At 34.4% G+C, this 23,456-nt stretch overlaps 1 protein-coding gene and 1 long non-coding RNA gene across 2 annotated transcripts in view; one reads left to right on the top strand and one right to left on the bottom strand.

Moving 5' to 3' along the window:
- The window catches only part of LOC135775895 (PDZ domain-containing protein 4), a 41,860-nt gene that overhangs the window by 7,651 nt on the left and 10,753 nt on the right, over window positions 1-23,456 (top strand). Inside the window, exon 2 of the mRNA XM_065286466.2 lies at window positions 14,331-14,602. Coding sequence (XP_065142538.1) covers window positions 14,331-14,602 — 272 coding nt within the window. The remainder of the gene's footprint in view (window positions 1-14,330; window positions 14,603-23,456) is intronic.
- Window positions 21,141-23,262, bottom strand: LOC135775896 (uncharacterized). The gene is made up of 3 exons (XR_010543959.2): window positions 22,618-23,262; window positions 22,165-22,213; window positions 21,141-21,302 (listed from the first exon to the last, which is right to left on the bottom strand). It is a non-coding gene; the product is annotated as an uncharacterized lncRNA (long non-coding RNA).

The raw sequence follows: 23,456 nt of genomic DNA, 5'->3' as shown, positions 1-23,456 counted from the left end.
GCATTACTGATGGGAGAGGATTTGTTGCAGATCAATGCAACATTCCTGCTTATGTCGCGGACCCCGGACGAATGCGAGAGGCGGTGGTATATGAATTACAATCGCAGTAGAGGGTTGAGATTGCAGCCTTTAAACAGACTAGCATGGCAACAGGTATGCCTATAATATTAAATATTTAATTTCATTATTGTTTCATGTAATTCTAAAAAACTTCCTGCTTGCCATGAATGTAATGAATTTTTGCATTTGTGCTTTTAAGTATGTGCAATGCTTTTGAGTTGGTGAAACTGTCCATGTTAAGGAGGATCAGCACCTAAGACATTTTAAGATCCTTTGTGAATAGGTCTTAGTGAGTTAGGAGTCCTCTCGACTTCTTTTAAGCTGTCCCAGACTTAGGTGCTACTTTAAGGGCTAAAATGCTTTGTGAATAACTCTTAGTGAAAAAAATTAGGAGTCCTAAATTTAGGAGTGACACACCCAGTATTTTTAGGAGTTGCTCCTAAATTCGCCAGTTAGGAGCTACTTTTAGCCTTAAAATTCTTTGTGAATACGGCCCCTGTATTATACAGTACTCAAGTATTGAGTGGAAGAGTGTGGAAAGAAGACCAGTTATAATTTACTGTGCAAATATTCACTTAATGCTTACATATTGAATGGTGAACAGTCTGACAGCAGATTTAAATATATGCTGTACACTGTAAAAAACGCAATCTCTGTAGACAGCCCAGGATCCACAAACTGCAACAAAAACAAAGTGGTCAAACCTACCACCAGGAAACATTAAGTTTTCCAGCCAATAAACGACAAAAAGGATTTGAGAGTTGGGTTGGGTGCGTTCATAACTCGTTCAGAAAGCACGGAAGGGAGGGGAGGAGTTAGCTTCGCTCTATTTTGTTTGACAACACTTCGAACGTCAACAAGAAGTGACGTGACACAGATTCGCTTAGAGCGCCTTTGATGGTTGGGGTGAGGTTAAGATGTTGGTAAAACAGGAACAAAGTAGGGGTGTAATGATATATCAATATGGATCAATACATCAATTATATTTCTAAGGGTATGATGCATCAATGCCACATATAAGATATCAATATGAGGTACCTTTATTTTGACACTTTTCACGTCTTCATTAATTGACCTAACGTCAATCTACGCATTTCCGCCAAAGCGCGATTTTGTTTATTTTGGTCTGCTAGTGTCAGCAAGTGAATGCAATGCAGCAACAAAGTGGTTGTAGCAGCAAAAACACCGTAAAAAAGACCACAACAGTACTTGAAATGAAGTTGTGTTTTAACAACTAAATTTCATATTAATTTATTTTTCAATTTACAACTACTAGTGATTGTTAATATTGCACATTTTGGCACAAAATACTGAAAGACTTTGTGACATTTTTCTTTATTTAAAAAAAGTGTATTTTTGTTTATAGTTGTAAATGTACCAAAGATTGAGACAAAGATTGTGCCAGTTTCAAAGAGTTTAATTAAACATTTATGTTACATATTTTGGTTGCATTTGTAAGTTATTAAAAATGTAACTGCTTAACTATTTAATGTAAAATATAGATGAATTAATGGAACCGAATCAAATTATAATTGCATCAAAGAAGAGTTTGATGTGGGACTGCAACGATATATTATTAAAAATATATCATTAAAAATGCCTGTCTGAAATCGATTCTGCATCGCAAGGCTGTGATTCTGTGTTTCTTGCGCAGCTTGTGCGTGTACTACGGCATTTGGTCAGTGGGAAGTCCTTATCAATCTAAAATCATTATGAGTCGCTTATAACGTGCATTTAAAAAAGCAACACTTGTTAAATAAAAATCATTCAAAATATTCTTTATTCTTTACAACAACACTACATGAATTTAAGTCTAAACTCAAAACCCATTTGTTTAATAAATACTACCTGTCATGACATGTTTTCAATAATCAGGTTCCTTACACTCAGTTATTCTGTTGCTTCAGATTTTTCGACTTATCCACTGATTTCCATGTTGTCATGATCTGATCCTGCTTGTTTTTGTTCTGTTTTATGTCATTTTTGGTTTTTGTTTATTTCATTTGCAATGCGAAACGCAACTGCGACCGCGTGGATTGGGCGATTGTCCATTGTCTGCTACTGTATGTATTTACTGTCTACTCCTAACTGTTATTGTGAAGCGTCCTTGAGCTTTGGAAAGGCGCTATATAAATTAAACGTATTATTATTATTATTATTTATTATCATGAAAATACCTGAAACAATCTGAAGAACAGCAATAAAAATATTCCTGTAGACATTTCCTGGAATAGCGTTTGTAATGCTGCTGCTTCTGTGGCACAAATGGAGTTTCTGCACGAGAGCGCCCTCTGGCTTTTGGATGTGGCAGCATTTCACCGTAATTCTTTAATAGAGAAAATGCACATTTGCACGATAAATCGTTACAGACCTAGTTTGATGTATCATTAAAAATCGCACCGCTGCCAGAGAAAATTTATATTGTATCGCATTGTAATGAACTGTCCGATTTACACACCTAGAATAAAGCACACAGTTATCAGGCTGTTTTATTAAGAAAACCACATGATTTACTTTGCCTAAAGTCATCAGAAAGAGGTGAGTTTAAAGATGAATTTTGCAAAAATCTATTGTTATTTATCTACATTCATGTCATTACTCTCTTTCCTCCATGAAACATTCAGTCCAGTCAAAATATTTAATTATGTTGTGATTTGTTTTTCCTTCTTGATCTGGCATGACAAAACAAAAGTTTTTTCTTTTTGACTAAACTGTTCCATGTCACGACTTTCTAAATAGACATTATTGCGGTTTCAAATCCGCTTCCACAAATTAAATATGAAAATCAGCTTTAGAGAAAACAAGGATCCAAATGCAAACACATCAACAGTATAGAAGCAGAAAAGTGATGTAGGTGTTGTGTGGTTTCACTTCCACAGGCAAAACAAACAGCAAAATAAACATCATCAATCTGCTCGACACACTAGAGATATCACACCCCATCCATCACTCGCGCAGCACCTACTTCACCTCACTCACCCCTGCTCGCTCTCTCTCTCGCTCTCTCTCTCTCTCTCTCTCTCTCAGCTCAGAGCTGCATTGCAATGGGTTGTGGTAACTATGGTAACCAGACTCATTAGGCAAGCATAATATCTTGTCTCACATTGGATTTTGTGTAGTTACATTTGTATTAACGGTTCAGGCTCACTTTATTTGTACCCATAAGTAGATTAGGTATGCAAGGTATGAGTTCACAAATCTACACATTTTACAGACAACACAAACAAATACACAACATATAATAAAAATACATTTAGATTCTCAGCATCACTAAAATAAAATAAGATAAAATAAATAGAATAATAAAGAAAGAAAGAAATAATAAACAATTTTGCTACTAAAGTGATCAGAGAACCTCTGTCTAACACACACACACACACACACGCACACACACGCACACACACACACACACGCACACACACACACACACACACACACACACACACACACACACACACACACACACACACACACACACAGAGAGCTCTGCGGCTGTGCTAAGCCACACCCTTTCTGTCTGTTTTGCCAGACATACAAGCATGACATTAACTAGAAGATTGTGGGTCTTTCACTATTTCCAATGGCAACTCGAATCTGACAAGAAATCACTAGGGACAGAACACCCTAACAACAGCTTAGCAACACACTATAAAATACACATAACACCCTAGAAACTGCTTGACAATACACTTAAAAAAGACTCGAAACAACTGCTTAGCAACACACTATAAAAAGACTCAAAACATTGTAGCAACTGCTGAACAACACACTAAAAAACACTCAGAACATATTAGCAACTGCTTAGCAACACGCTTCAAACCCTCAGAAAATCCAAGCAACCAGTAATAACCTGTTTGCATTGAATTTTTCTAATTTAATTGGTAGATCTCCCAGCCCTCTGAACACACACACACACACACACACACACACACACACACACACACACACACACACACACACACACACAGTAGAAGATCAGATGAAGAGTGTGTGATAATGAGGACTGATCACTGTGTGTGTATAATGAATCCCTGTGGAATTAATCATCAGGACAGGAATTCTACTCTAAGTATGGAAATGAGTGTCAACAACGAGCTTCATCTTTTACCTCATCACTATTCATCAACAGGTATATCTGTGTATTGCTCTCTCTCTCTCTCTCTCTCTCTCTCTCTCTCTCTCTCTCTCTCTCTCTCTCTCTCTCTCTCTCTCTCTCTCTTTCTCATGTATAAATGAGAGGTCAGTGTACTGTAACAGAGATAATCTGATCAGCATGTTCCTGATGCAAAGACTTTAGTATGCAGGAAAATAGTCTAAGAAAAAACAATCCCAGAATGCATTGTATTATATCTTAAGCCCAGAACACACTGCAGGATTTTTGCGAAGCCTAATTTTTGGGAACGACAGGCATGTAGCCTGTACGATGATGACACGGAAGCTTCAGCGGCTGCGTCACATGTTAGCGCAACTTCACCAGCATGCGCTAGTGGTAAATATATACCAGTACGCAGGTAGTAACAGAAAACACACTGTGCGGTGATCATGCTGAATTTCTGACACTGTAGAAGTAAGACTGGGAAAAAGGCCGTCTTTGAACCTCTCTCACTGTACTGTACGACATAGGACAACCAATGAAGAGCCACGATCGAAGAAATCGCGAAGATTGTTTCACGATGGCAATCTTTTGTCTGGGAAAGCCAATAATCATGCAATGTATTCCGGGCTTAAGATTAAATATGGAGTTAGAAGATATAAATATTCATATATTTTATATTATATATATACATATATATCACACTAGAGAGTGAGATTTAAGGTTTTTAACTAATTATATCATCAGCTGATGTTTTCAGTGGTGTGTTCACCCATCACACAAAGCACCCAGTTGCATGGGGCCTCGCAGGCTTGGGGGGCCCCCTACTGGCCACAAGCGGTAAGCTTACTTAATGATTTATTTTTTTTAATGATGGCGGCCCAAAGACATAGAAAAAATTAACCAGACAATGGACAAAAAAAGACTCGAAGTTATTAACTTTTTAAACGGCGGACCGGTTTAAGCTTAAAAAAAAATCACGGACCGGGGGTGAGGTCACTGAGTTGCTGTTCGAACAAAGTGCTGAAAAACCTCCTTTGCAAAATGTATATCGTTTTACAAAGAAGTAAAGAACAAAGAAACATGCATTACAAAAATTAATAACTGCTTTATTTATAGTATATTTTCTATAGATGTGTAAAACTATATTTTGGCAAGTGTAAATGATCGATGTTATTTCTTAAAGGACTAAATACCTGATTAAGCTATACATAGCTATTATACACATTTTTTTCAGGATGTTCTTGCAATCATGGTTGTGGACAAGTTGCCACCAGGTCTTGATCAAACAGCAAACAGTTTAACTCCATGTATGTTTTGATGATCGCTCTGAATCTGATCTCTAACAAAAGTCCTTTACAAAAAGAAACTAAAATTTTTGCTCAAAATGTGGTATTTTTTAAGAAACCTACCCATATTTGAGAAGTGATAAAAGTGAACAAATAAAGGTAGGATGAAATGTTTTTTTTTTTTGAAAACAGATGGTCTGTTCTTTCATTTGATATATTGTATGTTTATATATTTAAAGAAGAACATTTACTGAAAATCTTTAAAAATGCTGGCTTTGACTGGCAACTTTAAAAAAAAAAACGCAGGGAAAGAGTTAAAAGGGGGCGCGGTAAGCATAGCTTCGAAAGTGTTGCGTTTATTCAAACCCAAATCTAAGCCATGCATATAAAGGATGTGCGAGTATGTGCACAAAATAATATTTGCGCATGGAAAGCAGCATCCCCACGAGGTCGCATATATAGATGGTTTCACGCACGTTGTCACGGTTTTGCGTCTGGGAAGAACTTATCTTCCAGTATCTGTATGGTCTGGCTAGTGGCTAAACTGAACTCTGGAACAAATACCTTGTTGAAAATAACAAATGTTTTGGTTACCTAAAGATGAGGGGAAACGGCGATCATGAATCACTGCTATGTGAAGGAAGTTTGGAAACCGCGATCATGAATCACTGCTATGTGAAGGAAGGTTTGGCAGCTGATCTGTAGTTAAGATTGTATACATTATATAGTACACATTTTACGTTAGCTCAGTGTAGTTTTTATAAGCTTTAGCCATGAACTAAGGCAATATATGAACTAAGGTTTTACTTGTTATTTATTTTGCTTTTTGGGGAGTTTACCGGATGTTACGTTTGTTCCACAAAAGTCGTTTACAAGGCTACTTTATGGGCAAAAAAAGACACATATGCTGAGCGAGCATAAATGCAGTCAACACATGCAAATGCTGGGATGAGCGCTCGCTCAACTCTCTCTATGCTCTCGCAACTGCACAACATTCACTCGATCGTCAAGTTGAGTTTTGGAACTTTGGGCTTTACAAAACCTGTAACACAGGGTTACAACTAAACCTCAAGTAATTTAAAATAAAACAATGTAAATGTCAGTAATCAAAATCAAAATAACTGAAACTACAATATTAGTGAAAATAATTGATGATTTTTTTTACTTTATTGTGTGTGTGACCCTTTCGAAAATCTCTATTCATAATAATAGAAGGATGGTTAGATGAAGGGATCATTAATTGATGGATGTGTGGATATCTATTACAGACAGATATCAAATACAAACAATATCCATCTCTATATAGATTTATATGTTTAAATAGAATTTTCAAGCAACAAACCCTCTGTCTATAGCATGTTAGGTTGTGTTGAGTTACAACAAAATCAACAATGAAACACTGCAAACAAAAGCAGATTGCACAAACAATGCCTGCTGTGAAATCATTTAACTGGGTTGTTTTTTAAGAGACTTCCACACATAATTTCTGCATTTCATTTGAATAAACTGATAGCAGAATGGTCTCAGTAGAGAAGATCACTATGACTGTAAATGAGAAATCTGTCTGCAGGGTCTCACATGAGATGAGCACATAAATAAACACTTACATGTTTTAAATGTATGCAGAATGTGTTAAAGAAAAACATATAATCATAATTATTCTTTGCGTTATGCTAGACACTTAACATGTTAAAATAAAAGTAAACCAACAGGAAAATCTCATGAATTTTAATTGACAGATGCTTAGGAAAGCTGACAGAATCTGGAAATCATTTGGAAAGCATTTAACAGAGAAGAATATCAACCATATGTTCTCACAGTATCTCAAACAACAGCTCCACGATCAATAATTCAATGCAACTCTTTAAAGCAAAGCTACACAGTCATGTGTGTTAACTGTGTGAAAATACAACACAAGGTTGTGTTTCTAGAGAGCATTTACTCTCACTATCGGATAGGAAACCTCAGGAAAAGAAATGAGAACATTGATATTCATCTCACTCATACTCCCCACACACAAACACGCACATGCGCGCACACACACACACACACACACGCGCACGCACACACACACACACACACACGCGCACGCACACACACACACACACACACGCACATGCGCGCACACACACACACACACACACACATGCACGCACACACACACACACACACACACACACACATTCTGGTTTCCATGTTTTGTGGGGACATTCCATAGACGTAATGCATTTTATACTGCACAAACTGTATATTCTATTCCCCTTACCTGCCCCATTCCCTAACCCCAACCATCACAAAAACCTTTCTTGTACCTTAGATTTTCAAGAAACATCATCTTGTTAGATTTATAAGCTTGTTTCCTCATGGGGACATCAAAATGTCCCCACAAGGTCACAAAAACACTGGTATTCCTATCTTTGTGGGGACAATTGGTCCCCACAACGTGATAATTACCAGGTACACACACACACACACACACACACACACACACACACACACACACACACACACACACACACACACACACACACACACAGCAGTATTAGTATCACAACAAATTCTGTAGTATCTATGTAGCAACATAGAGGTAATTTTACTTATAGTTGAAAACAAGATGACATGCAGTGACAAACTTTATATTGAGTAAATCTGTTATTTATAAAATTTTAGTAATGGGTTTATACAAATTACCATTTTGATGTAAATAAGCCTCTCATCCTTAAATAAACATGAGACTTTATGACCAATAACACAAAATATCAGAATTTTAAAAATTGAAACACTATTTATTCATTATTTGTTGTATTTCATAACTCTTGTATTTGCAATTGTGTTTTACTTTATTAATGACCGTATACTTTTACAAAATTTGACATTTATCAAAGTTTGACTAGTAGTTTCTGATGTCATTACCTTTATTTTTATTTTCTACTTTTTCTGGTGCATCTAGTGAAAATATCGACAGGGCATGTAAAATTTGAACCAATTGCCTGACCTGGGGTTTAGTTTATAAAGCATGCATACACACAAAACAAGGCTGAAAACATGCGTACGTCACTTCTCACACTGTAAAAAAACTTTGCTGCCGTAAAATTTTTTGTTAAATCAACTCAGATTTATGAGTCATGTGAACAGAAATTAGTTGTCACAACTTATAAATTTAAGTTGACTTTTCTCAACTATATTTTATAAGTTATAACAACTCACCTGTAGTTATAACAACTCATCTCTAGTCAAGATAAATAATTGTAACTTGAAATTACTTTTAAATCCGAGTTGATTCAACAAAAATTTTTTTAAGGCAGCAAAGTATTTTATACAGTGCATGTAAAGGCGGTAATCTAAATCTTGACTGGAGAATGTGCACACCTGTGAGTAAAATCTGACCAATGCATTTGCACATTCTGGAGACAAGAAGAATTGGCAACACAGATGGTGATTTCTTAAAATTAAGTGAGATTGAAGAAAGTATGTGTCAAAATAAATATTACAAGTATGCCACACACATACATTTAAATATCATACCATAGATCCACATTATAATGAAGAATAAATTCAGCATTGTTATTTGCACTTGTACTACAGTAAGTGATAATTGTTTCATATAGGCCATTAGATCTAATCTTAAATTAAAAATCATTTTAAATGTTTAACCAGCGCTTTGTCACCATCACATTGTCCACTAGAGGAGCGCAGGAGGAGAAGATGCCCGACTGCATGCAATACAGAATAACATCAAACTATCATCAGAACACAGCGTAAATAACTAAATATTGCATGATTGAGTGCACTCTCTATGTCCTCAATATAATAGTCATATGGTGTTTATAATGAAAGCAGCATGAAAAAACATGCATTCATCTATTACACAAAAAACATATATATTTACTCAAACATGTGCAAGTTTAAAAAAAAGAAAATAAGGAGACAACTAAAGTATTAAGTCTGGTTTTTAAATTATAATGATTCCTTTTCATTGTAGAGGAGTCTAGTGCTGCTGGAGCAGAGTCTGCATACATACAGTATCAGACGTGAGCAATATAGAAACAATAGACAAAAGATTTATTTCATTTCAGTTATAGCACTAATATGCTGAGATTTTAGCAAGGTGTTAATGATGAGTCTAACTGCTGTAAACATATAATTGTTGCCGTGACCCCGATGGGGTGTACTGATGTGTGATTACACTGCTGGAGTATAACACCAATAGCCTGTATTTATTGGTGGGGCGCATACCTACAAACGAACAATTGGATGCCAGTATCATTAATATGCATATCAGCATTCATGAGGTGATTTGCATTGACCATTTATGGCTAAAAATGGGCGTGTATAGGGCAGGATACGAGGATGATTCACATACGCACACATGATCTGGGATTTAAAAAGGGAACATTGCTTACAGGTGTTTGTACGCATGGTTTTATAATTTATTTTTTGGGCGCACGTACATTTTTAGTTAGGATCAGGGTCACTGTTTTATAAATAAGAGCCCAGGCCGGCAGAAAAACATTTTGCATTGAGCCCTGCCCCACAAAGATGTAATATTAGAATAAGATCCAATCCACAGATGACAATCACTAAAAAATAATAAATACAGAATTACAGTTCTGCCATTGGGGCCCATCTTCATGATCCTTGCCTTGGGGCCCATAAGCCTATGAGCCGGCCCTGGTGATACATCACGGCAGGTGGAAAAGCTTAAAATCACAGTTTTATCTTTCTCTGCAGTCATTTATTTGTTCCAGATCTCTGGAGCCGCGTAACCCTGCTGCCGCAGGAGTGGACGTGCGGGTAGACAGGTTTTCTGCATTACGACTGCTTGAATTAGTGTCTGGGGACTTCGGTCTGCGGTTATGCCGCTGCGCTGGAGATGAGGATGTTCCCTATGTAATAAATCATCACTTACTGTTAATTAAACCGTCCATCTCAACTGTGCTTGTGTGTGCGCTTGTGTGTGTGCCTGTGTATGTGTGTGTTTATAGCTCTGACGAGGGAAGAAGTGTTAAACTGGCTGCATGATTGCGTTTATGAAACCCAGTGCCCATGGTAGTCGTATCCGTGCATGTGATATGACAAGAAGAAACAGAGAGGAACAACCTTTAGAGTCAGATTAATAAACGCTGTGGGTCGCTGAGTCCTCAGGCCCTGTTTGGAAAATCTGAGCAGCAGTAATGTAATAGATTTACAATAATAAATCTAAAGAAGAAAAAAGAAGAACAGACGGGTTGTACAGAAATCACATGACAGTGGACAAGGTCAGTTTAAGCCATATGAGAGTGTCAACAAATTTAGGACTAAATCTGTATTAGGGCTGCACAATTTTTTTCCATGAGAAATGAGATCACGATTCTCTCCCACGATTCCCTAATTTTTTAACAAAAACATTTATGGCACTCAGGTAAAAAATGTGCTTCACAGGTGTTTCTGTTATAATAAAGCGCTGGACTCAAAAGTAACAGTCTCAAGTCTTTTTTCCTTATTTTAGACCCTTTAAGATGTGTAACTTAAATTTAAAAAAGGTTTAGCAAAGCAAAGTCCAAATTGAAGAACATTTATTCTATAAACAATATTACAATCAGACAATCTGAAGTGAGAAGGATATGAACCTGAGTATATCGTAATAATCGTATAATTATCATCTCATCTAAAAATGAAACCTTGCATCATCAATATTTAAATCAAGAAAACTCATGTATATAGTAAATAACAACAACCCCAACACAGACCCTTGAGGGACTCCTCTGACTGAACACCTTCAGAAACACCTAGACACTGGATTCTTTCCTTTAAATAAGCAACGAACCACAAAATTACATTTCCAATTCATCTATGCCCATTTAATAATATATCTACAGTGTCAAAGGCCTTTAATAAATCAATAAAAAAAACAATTACAATGTTGCTTTAATCCAAGAACTCCACAATATCATTTCAAACTTTTAATATGGCCACTTAACTACTGTGCACTTTACGATATCCTGGTTTGCTATTTGTTGGTGCGACTTCATTTTAGTTTTTGACCCTTTTGTAAACACTGCAGACACTGAGTTTGAAATGTCCAGGGTTGCGCTGCAGTGTAGACGGACCTAACCGGAAACTTATGCAAATAAATGCATATGTGCCCAATTTCGCTCTCTGATTGGGTCTTATGGATAGTGATGAACAAGTGCATAAATACTACAGTAAACCTTTTTGCCACTAATGATGGAGATATTTTCTGAAATGCCAGAATAAACGAGGATCATTATAGTTTTAACCCTTGTGGGTTGTTGAGGCCACTATGTTTTTTCTATGTCTTAATTTGGCCACAACTTTCTCTGTGTTTCAGCAAATGGAATGATTTTTGGTGACAAATCTTATATTTACACATATTTTGAGAAAATGCTTTGAAATTTTTAAAAAACAAAATACCGTGGGTAAATTTACTACCCTTTCGGATTGTTCCTGTACAATAAAAGCCACTAAATTAAACGGCTGTAAAAGTTTTTCCACTTTTTTTTATAAATCTGTTAATCGCCCTCAGTACTGATCAAAACTACCAAATGCTTACGAAATTTCCATGATTTTAACTCTTTAATTGCCAAGTTCATAAGTGGTGTCACTGATTTGATGAAAAAAAAAAACACACACAAAATTACAGATTTTCAATATAAAGTGTGATTGTGGACTGAATTTTTTAAAACCCTTTTCACAGTCTTGGGCATGTCAAAGATCAGTAAAACATTGGCTTTGATGCATTTTTAGTTTGTGTGTAGCATCAGTTTTTTTCTCCCTAATCAGTTGCTCGTGGCTTTTTTGCCCCATTGACTTCTATTATAACAACATTTTTGATTGCAGAGCCATGGCACCTTATTATCATGCAATCTTGATTGTTGGTAGTTTTTCCTTTTGCTAAGAGGTCAAATTTGTAATTTTTACTGTTGATCATCATGTTGCACCATTAATGGTGCCAGATGGTGATCAACAGTAAAAATGACAAATTTTACCTCTTAGCAAAAGGAAAAACCACCAACAATCAAAAATGCATGATAATAAGGTGCCATGGCTCTGCAATCAAAAAATGTCATTATAATGGAGCAAAAAGAATAAAAACTGATGCTGCACAAAAACAAAAAATGCATCAAAGCCAATGTTTTTACCAACCTGTGACATGCCCAAGACTGTGAAAGATAAAAATCCAGTCCACAATCACTTTTTATATTGAAAATAAGTCAATTTGTGTTTTCCCCCCAAATCAGTGACACCACTTATGAACTTTGCAGTTAAAGAGTGAAAATCATGGACATTTTGTTAACATTTGGTAGGTTTGATCAGTACTGAGGTTGATTAACAATTTTATAAAAAAAATTAATCTGATACATTTTTACCACCGTCTAATTCAGTGGCCTCTTTTGTATACGAACAACCCGAAAGGGTAGTGAATGGGAACAACCCAAAAGGGTTAATGCACTAATGTAAACAGGGCCTAAATCCCCATTGTTGTGCAAATGATACCTACATATTCCATTTAAGAGAGCGTTACTGAAAAGAAAACATTGGGTCAACATTTATCAACAGAAAAATCTCCATACATGAGCAAACAATTACTACAAATATATAAAAACTAGGGCCGGGACTCGATTAAAAAAATTAATCTAATTAATTAGAGGCTTTGTAATTAATTAATTGAAATTAATCACATTTTAATCACATAAATATTTGACCTGAGAACATTGAGAAGTAATTTTTTCACATGGATTTTTAGTATACCATGAATAATGACTGAACACATAAGCTTAAGCAACAAAATATTGTTTATTTTTGTTTAACCAAGTCATTGTACTCAGAGTAGGGTCCACGCTAGCTGCTATATGTTTTGCATTGAGATGATACTTGAGGCTCGATGTGCTGCGGTGATATGTGAATTCCTTGTTGCATAGCTTACGCACAACCATGCTCTTATCGACGCTTCCATCTGTTCGATTTTTATAAAAAAATTCCCATCCACGGGCCAACCAAAGCGAGCTCTTCAGCTTCTTTGTTCATGTTCACTGTGTTTTGTTGTTGTCTGAAGTCATGAACGCTAGTTGGTGCTCCAGTATATTCGGTCCGCCGAAACTTATCCAGTGAGAAATGTTCAGCGGTGCAACAATAAGTGTGATTAAAATGCGTTAAAAATGTTTAACGCGTTATTTTTTGTGTAATTAATTAATCTTAAATAACGCGTTAAAGTCCTGGCCCTAATAAAAACATAAATGAAAATAAACACGACATTGTGTTACAAGCACCATGCCTGTTTAATAAATAACATGTGCTTCTCTCTGCAGATATATTGAGTACTGTGGTCATTCATCACCATGAGGTTTTATATTGCTGTTCTTTGCAGTTTCTCAGTTGTCCTGTCAGCACTAAATGAACCGGACCTGCATGTGTTGTCTTCCTAATTGCCTTTTCTAATAATGCATTTGCTTTCATTTCTCAGAGGGAACAGAAAAACAGCATATACAGTACTGTTTCTATTAATAGAGAGCTTGGATTTAAGGTTACAATCATCTATGCCTTTTTTTCAAAACCATTTACATTGTGTTTATAATGTTGTAAATAATAATTTAATCCATAAAATAAAAATCATGGAAAATTCTTCTTTACATGAAATGTCCCTTTTAACCTAATCCTAATCTACAGTACGTAAGCAATAAAGTACAGATGATTGCACGGCTGAACAGACTCATGTATGTTTATATTGTTCAGGGTGCTTTGCAGTGATGCACAGAATCATTGGGTACAGCGGTCATATATGTTTTTTATCATATTGACCAATCAGAATCAAGGACCTAACCATTATAAAAACAATTAATTGACAAAAAAAGTGTGTCGTAATTTTGTTTCTCTCTTTTGTACTGTAGGTGAACAGTAAAGGTTTATCTCAGCTCTCTGAGGATCAGATGATGCGCTGCAGACGTAACGTGAGGTGGACTCACAGGAAGAGAACAGCAGGTGTGACCGGAGATTCTGTCACCAACATTACAATGACTGACTGCGTGGACAGCGGGACACAGACAGATATCAGTTTCCAGCACATGGTGACTTTAGGCAGATCTGTCCATCACAACAGACCTGAATCACCTCCTTCACCTCCACTCCCACCTGTACCAGTCTCTTACCTCTTTAACCAGATGTAAGTGTGGGAGAATCTCTCCCTCTCTATCTCTTTCTATAAAACAACAACATAAGAATAAGAAATTATGCTATTGAATAAAAGACAAGAAAGTTCACAGTAGTTGTAAGATTTATTTTAAACATACTTTAACCCTGGAGAACCCACGAAAATCCAAAAAACCATTTATTCTAATGAACAAATTTGACCCCGTGGGATCTCCAGGGTTAAAGCAGTTAAATTATTACCTGACACGTGTGCTGTGCTCATGTTATTTATTTTTTTGGCTTTGCTCTGGAGCTTCCTTAACATTTCTCAGTTTTTTAAGCATTCCAAGATGTAAACAACCAATTATTTGGTTTTGTATGTAAGCGATAATATACAGACAGCAGGTTGTCTTCACAGGAATAAGCCCTGACAGTTTAATTCAGCAAAGCGGAGGGTCTTGTATCAGACTAAAGGGGCTTATTTCATGATAACAACCTGCTGCCTGTACATTATCCAGCTTATTACATGGCTATTTACCTTATAAGTAGGGTAAGGATTATAAAATATTGATTTGAAATATTTTCTTTGCTCTTTTTAATGAATGCAAAGTTGTTTACTTTCGGTCAAGGCTTTGAACCGGCTCACGGAACGAAAACGAAAACCAGAAACTTTTGATGTTTTGCAAGGAACAGAAACGAAACCAGAAACTTTCAAAAAAGATATGTTTCGGAACAGAAACGTTTATTTCAAATAATGGTAACCGGTTAATACCGTCATTTTTTCCGTTCTTTGACAATATTTCTGTGCAATAGACACGATGAAGTTCACTTCCGGTCGTCATTGACTCATCAAAGAAATGAGAAGCTGCCAACTCAAGCCCAAGTCTCTAATAATAGAATCATAAGAGATAAATATTGTAGTTTACCAAGTATCTCAAGATATTTGTTTTTACTAATTAGTGGTGTAACGGATCGCAGTTGATACGTGATCCATATAGATCACGACCTATGGATCGGCTCGCATGCGATTTGGGGATTAATTAGCAAATTTAAATAGGGTGAAAGTTGATCATTTGCACGTGTTTCAAAGGTTTGCATATGTTAAAACTTAAGTGATTTGAAACAATTTAACCACTAAAAGATGCTAAAGTTTGCAATTTTCTGTATGCACATGCGGTTGAATGTGTCCGGTCTAACTTCCCTTACGAAAAAGAAGTACACTTCAAGTTAATTTTATTAAGTATACTTAAGTAATGCTGGAGTATAGTTTTAAGTATACTTTATGTAGTAAGTGTACTAACATTTATGTTCTAGTAGTATACTTGTAAGTGTACTGCTTGAATACCGCTTGGGACTAAATTGGCCCACTTTTAGTATATAAAAGTATACTTCTAAGTGTACTATAAGTGTAAGAGTAGTCAACTTTAAGTGTACAACTAGTGCACAATTAGTTCTTCATTTGTAATGCAAGTGAACTCATGAGTATACTAGTAGTTTTCTAGACTTATACTTCAAGTGTACATGCAAATATTCTGTTAGTGTACTCTTAGTAAACTAGAAGTTACTTATTGTGTGCTGCAGGCATACTTCCAAGTGTTCTTTTAATATACTTTTAGTTAACTAGTAGTTTACTAGTCATATACTGAAAGTGTACATACAAGTGTTCTGTTAGTGTACTCTTAGTTAACTAGTAGGTTACTTATTGTGTGCTGCAGGTATACTTCCAAGTGTTCTTTTAATATACTTTTAGTTAACTAGTAGTTTATTAGTCATATACTTCAAGTGTACATGCAAGTGTTCTGTTAGTGTACTCTTAGTAAACTAGTATGTTACTTATTGTATACTGCTTGTGTAACAAAGCACTTTGACACTGAGGATCCATCTGCAGGTTTTTATTAAACACACTCATATTCCAACAGGCAAGGTCAAACAACAGCAAACACAGCAATGTAGGGCAGGCAAATCTCGTAGTCATGAAACAGGCAAAATTGTCAGGACAGGCAACATACTCATAAACCGGGTAAAACAGATAAAGATCAATAAATACAGATAGATATGCAGGCAGGCAAACCACTCAGCAATGACTGGTTCAAATCAAGACTTTGCACTGACTGAGTTTATATAGGCTGTCCAATGAGTTTCAGGTGGCAGACTAATCAGTCCAGGCATGCGGGATTATGGGAAATGGAGTCCAGAACGAAAGTTAATATTCAGGGGGTTCAGCCATATATATATATAGATATATATATATACAACCTCAAATCAGAAAAAGTTGGGACACTGTAGAAATTGTGAGTAAAAAAGGAATGGAATAATTTACAAATCTCATAAACGTATATTTTATTCACAATAGAATATAGATAACATATCAAATGTTGAAAGTGAGACATTTTGAAATGTCATGCCAAATATTGGCTCAATTTGGATTTTATGAGAGCTACACATTCCAAAAAAGTTGGGACAGGTAGCAATAAGAGCATAAAAGTTAAATGTACATAAGCAACAACTAAAGGACCAATTTGCAACTTAATTGGCAACATGATTGGGTTTAAAAAGTGTGGCAGTGCCTCTCAGAAGTCAAGATGGGCAGAGATATTCTATATTCTATTGTGAATAAAATATAAATTTATGAGATTTGCAAATTATTCCATTCCTTTTTTTACTCACAATTTCTAGAGTGTCCCACTGTAGTGTCCCATTATATATATATATATAATTTTTTTATTTTTGTTTGATTAGCTCACTGATAGCATACGAAAGATTTAGCTTCAAATTGAAAGTACAATTAAAAGGTATATGTCAAGTATAAAAAATTATACACAGGAACAATGTATTGTACTTTAAGTGCAATATATATATTTATAGTATGATGTTAAGTTCACTTAAAGTAAAGTTGAGTAGTAAACTACTAGTTTACTAAAAGTAGTAAAGGAATACTTGCAAGTATACCTGCAGCAAACAATTAGTAACTTACTAGTTTACTAAGAGTACACTAACAGAACACTTGCATGTACACTTTCAGTATGAGTACACTAGTTAACTAAAAGTATAGTAAAAGAATACTTGCAAGTATACCTGCAGCACCAAATTAATAACCTACTAGTTTACTAACACTAAATATTCTCCATGAAGATAATATACATTTGTACACTAAATATACTTTCAAAATGTACTTAAAATATACTGTTTCTAAAGGATGCTAAATAATGTATTTTATAAATATGCTGTCAGTGCATTATTATAATGATAATTTTAACAGATAAAGTATACCTAAAATAAACTTTAAAATAAGTTCAAATTAGTATACTTTAAAAATTGCACAGAACTTTAACTCCAAGTATATTTTTTTAAAGTATACTTTTAAAAATATATTAAATTATAATTATTTTGAAATATGTTAAAAGTTTAATTGTAAGCAAATATGTTGTAAGCATACTTTCAATATATTCAAAGTTGGTACATGTAAAGTTAAATATACTTGAAATACAATAATGTATATTTATTTTTCACCAGGGCTATTCATATGGCTTTTTGCAGCTTTCTTGATGTAGCTTTCGTTGTTGCATTTTTACTTTTAGCCATTTACATTTAATACTTTTAAGTACATGTCAGTAAACAAGTATAGGCCAAATATACTTAGACATTTCGGTCAGTATAGGTCAAGTATACTTTAGTACAATTTAAGTATATTTCTGAGAAGTACCTAAAGTACATTTTAGAGAGGTACATAAAAAGTAAACTGAAAGTATACTTTTTTATTTTAAGTTTAAAAGAAGTATACTTATAGCACACTTGAATAAACTTCTTTTTCGTAAGGGTTCGCCCTTCGAAGATCAGAACTCTTGGGGGCTGTTTCCCGGACAGGGATTAGGCTAGTCCTAGACCAAAACATTTTTAAGAGCTGTCCAAACTGAAAACAACTTGCACTGACATATCTTAACTCTTTCACCGCCAGCGTTTTTAAAAAAAGTTGCCAGCCAGCACCAGCGTTTTTCATGATTTTCACCAAAGTTTAATGCCTTCCAGAAAATTTTCTTCTTTAAATATATAAACATACAATATACCAAATGAAAGAACAGACCCTCTGCTTTCAAACAAAAAAACCGTTTCATCCTACCTTTAGTGGTTCTTTTGCAATCAGCTTTTGAATATGGGTAGGTTTTTGCAAAAACACCATATTTTGAGCAAAAAGCAAAAATAATTCCATATTTGTGACGGACTTTTCATACAGATCATATAGACCTTTTGCGAGTCGACGTCACAGTTACGCCACGCGCGCATGTGGTGGCAGAAAAACAGTGGAAATGAATGAGACACGAGTGAAACGAACAATATAACTCACTAGAAAATGTTTTGTTGTGCTGTTGAGTGTCAGAGTAGGAATGCCAAAATAGATGACCTTCATTTTTATAGTATATCGTCGTCGAAGACACCATTTGAAGATAAACGTAGGTGTTTATGGTTGCAATAAAAGCCCTCAACCGGACAGACTGGAGTGATGAAATCATCTGAAAATCTTTTAATGATTTGAATAGAAAATAATTAGAGAAGATATCCGGTGTTCTGTCGAAGTCTGATCTCTCTATGTGTTTCTTATAGCGTTTTCATCACGTTATGTTTATAATTTATTTAGAAAGATTAAAGATTTTAATTAGTTCATAATATCAATAATATTACCATTTATTAAAGTTTTCCTATTTTTTTTTTCATTTTCTATTACTTCTTTTTACCTTATATCTTAGCCTATGTCTTCTTCCTGTTTGTTCTAAATTATGATGTTTACTAATAAATATATAAACATAGCACACACACACACACGATGTAAAGTGTTAATAATATATAAACAGGCCTATACAAATTAATTTGTATGTAAACATAATAGTTTTAGATCAAACACGTAGGATAAAAATATAAGTAAGAAATTGAAAACAGGAAATGATTAAATGTTTAATAAATGATATTATACAGAATACATGATAGTATTGCTCTTATAAGTACTTCAGAGATTCATACTGTAAAAATAATTGATTTACCAATAAAGAACAATACATATACATTACATACATGCATGCATATCAGTGGCCAAGCCATTAAAACTTTTAATTTATTTAAAAAATAAACGTAACTTGGTGAAAACGTTATAAGAAACATTACACTTAAGACAAATATAGGGGAAACAGACTTCTACAGAACACCGGATCCTTAAAAATCACAGTTTAATGCTAAAACACTTCACACAGCTATTGAGAAGCATTCACTTTCTGCCACCAGTTGGGCTCCGCCCACAAAAAACGTCATCTCTGTTTGCAAACACGCAAAAGGTCTATTCAGAGCGATCTTTAAAACAGACACGGACATGCAGCAGCTTGCCATAGGGCAATACTTCCGGGTTTAAAAAGTTGCGGAAGGTGCCATTTGTTTTGCCTCAAAATGCACACAGGTAATGTTTTTATTAAGGCATGTTTGTTAAAACAAAGTTATATTTCCTAATTAAACTAAGGCCTAGTCCTGGTTTAAGATAATCCCTGTCCGGGAAACCGCCCCTTGATGTATAAACTTTAGAGAGAGTTGCGCTACTGTGTCTCATACTGTAGTCCATTAAAATACATTTGGTGAATAAAGCACTGAAAAACAACGTAATTTTCACTTTATGTGGAGCGACTGTTTATGCTGCATTTTCTTCCAGAAGCGTCGTTTGGAATTCGTCCTCCGTCTGTGTGTGTGCTCGTGTTTAATTGCACTCAACAAATGTCAGAATTACAGTTATGCTGCTTACATAATGTAGCCTTTTTAATGTTTGATGACAAGATAGAGACTTAAGGAAAATTATGTAGACTAATAATTTAAGTTTAATGTCCTAATGATAAGCCTACGTATGTCCCACAGCTGACATGGAACGTTATTTACCGGTTTGCCCTGGTGAAAAAATAGTATGCTAAATATATTTAATTTTGATATACTTAAGTATACTTGCAGTCACACTAATGACCAGTATACTTAAAGTGTGCTATTGATTAGTTTATTTAAAGAGTGCTATTTTGGAACAACTAATTTTGTACTTAATATATTTTAGTTGTATATTAATTGTAACAAAGTACAACTTTAAGTGTATTTAGTGTACTTTTGTGTGCTAAAGTGGAACAACTTTAAGTGTATTTAGTACAATTTAAGTACATGACTGTTTTTGTGCTAAATTCATGCTTGATAAGTGGATTTAGAGTGTGTTTTATTTATGTTAGGAGTACATTGCAAATGTATTATGAGTGTCTTGCAAACATACAATCAGTATACCTTAAATAGACTGTTTGCGTACATTCTATATATTTTTGGCCAATCCAAAACTCTAAAAACTGCACTGGTGAAAAATGAATATGCCAAGTACATTACATTTTGTATACTTTTACATACCTGCAGCTAGATTAGTAATGAGTATACTTCAAGTGCGTTAATAATTAGTTAACTTAAAGAGTGCTATTTTGTGAATAGATTACTTTAGCTGGTAACATAACCAAAATATTTTTTTCCAAATAAATAAAAGCTGATTAAAACAGTCAAAAACAATTCATTTTAAATATATTTAAAATATAGTTTTATTCACACCATTCAAAGTGTACAGTATTTGCCTAAAAATTGAACAATTACTCATTGAAGAATGTCAAGATGAGTGAGTTTACAACGTCTTTCTCTCCCAAATCAACTTTAGTCTGGCAGGTTTTGGTTCAGCCTAAGGAAATCTGAAAAAGAGAGACAATAAGCTCAATTAAAAAGTGTTTAATATTAAAACATTACATTAATTTAAGACTTACTGTATTAAATCTATAGTTTACTGGCAGAGATTGTATAGCAGATATATTTTTACCTAAACTAGAGCTTGACTTAAATGTCATCATATATATTAAGGGGCGGTTTCCCAGACAGGAATTAGACTAGTCCTAGACTAAAATAAATGTAAGAGCTGTCCAAACTGAAAACAACTTGCTCTGACATATCTTAAAATACATCAGTGCCCTTTGTTTTACATTGTAAAGCACATAAGTAATGTTTTTAGTGAGGCATGTTTGTTAAAACTATCCTAATTAAACTAAGGTCTAGTCCTGGATAAATCTAATCCCTGTCTGGGAAACCACCCCTAAGAGTTTTCATTATAATGACTTGCCTATATGGGCTGCAAAATCCTCCTTACATAAAATACTTCAGCTCCTAAAGAAAGATTTTATTGTATTAAATTTAAATGTAAAACTTGTCAGAAAGAAAATGCAACAAGCAGACAATTGGGTGGTTTCCTGGAAAGGGATTAGCTTAAAACAGGACTAGGCCTTAGTTTAATTAAGAAATATAACTAGTTTCAAAAAACATGCCTTAATAAAAACATTACCTGTGTGCATTTTGAGGCAAAACAAAGGACACTGGTGTATTTTAAGATATGTCAGTGCAAGTTGTTTTCAGTTTGGACAGCTCTTACATTTATTTTAGTCTAGGAGTAGTCTAATCCCTGTCCGGGAAACCGCCTCAATATGTATATAACGTTATCTAAACTGAAGCTTGATTTACTACTACGAATGAATTATTATATCTTAAGAGTTTAAAATGACTTACCATTAGCTGCAAAGTCCTCCCTACAAATGTCTTTGAAAAACTTCAGCTTCTGAGGAAAGAATGCAGCATCATTAATACTAAATACAGTTAGGTAACAGTTAAAAGCCTTACAACCTCTAAACAGTCAATAAATGGTTAACTTTCACGCTACATTTAAAAAACAGATTTTCTGACACTACCTTTTTTCATTAATATATACATACACACCAATACATATATTTAACAAAACAATCGGGTGTACTAATTCGATATAACAGCCTAACAGTGCTATCTTTCAAACCTTTAACATTAGCTATAAGCTAAGCTAAGCTACACAGCAGCTTATCACTAATAGCGAGTTAGACACCGCGTTATTGACAACATTTCGCATTCGAAATATGATAGTCTACTGATAAACTTCAGAATGGTCAAACGATAATCAAATATAATTAATTTTAAGTTATTTTAACGTACCTTGGGACTGAATCCGTCCGTCTTGAACGACTGGTAAAAATCAAAATACGTGCGTCGTGACGTCATCACACACGTCAGATGCATTATTCAAATCTCAGAATTCACTTTTCTCTGAAATGCATTTACGAAAACTGTTTAAGTTAATTAATGTGTACAGCTAAAAGCGGTATGCAATTGACTCAAAAACTACAAAAAAACAAACACTCATATTCCCCTTACGAAAATGAATGTTTTTTTTTGTGGTAAAAGTTTAGTATTTTTTTTTTTTTTTTTTTGGTGTATTGATTATTATTAGCAAAACCATGGTTATTTTGTGGTAAAACACAGTTAATTGATTTATCCAATGCTTGACTATAGTGAAGTTAAAGTGTACCTTATTATGTTAATAGTATATTACAAATGTATACATCTACAATATAAAATGTAACTGAACATACTGCTCTCTCGTAATTTTAAGCCCACGTTATTTCTCCATAAAATAATATACATTTGTACACCCCATATACATATCAAAATGTACTTAAAATATACTGTTTCTAAAGAATACTAAATAATGTATTTTAGAAATATACTGTCAGTGCATTATTATAATGATAACTTTAAGCATACCGATAAAGTATACCTAAAATACATTTTAAAATAAGTTTAAATTTAGTATACTTTAAAAATTGCACAAAACTTTAACTTTAAGTATATTTTTCTAAAGTATACTTTTATCAAATATACTAAAGTATAATTATTTTGAAGTATGTTAAAAGTTTAATTGTAAAAAATATGCGCAAATATGTTGTAAGCATACTTTAAATATGTTTAAAGAAAGTACATTCCTTTGTAAGTAT

Source organism: Paramisgurnus dabryanus, chromosome 21, assembly GCF_030506205.2.
Source record: "Paramisgurnus dabryanus chromosome 21, PD_genome_1.1, whole genome shotgun sequence".
In the NCBI taxonomy this organism is placed as follows: domain Eukaryota; kingdom Metazoa; phylum Chordata; class Actinopteri; order Cypriniformes; family Cobitidae; genus Paramisgurnus; species Paramisgurnus dabryanus.
The sequence above is the reverse complement of the archived record's forward strand: the minus strand, read 5'-3'. Positions and strand labels throughout refer to the sequence as shown.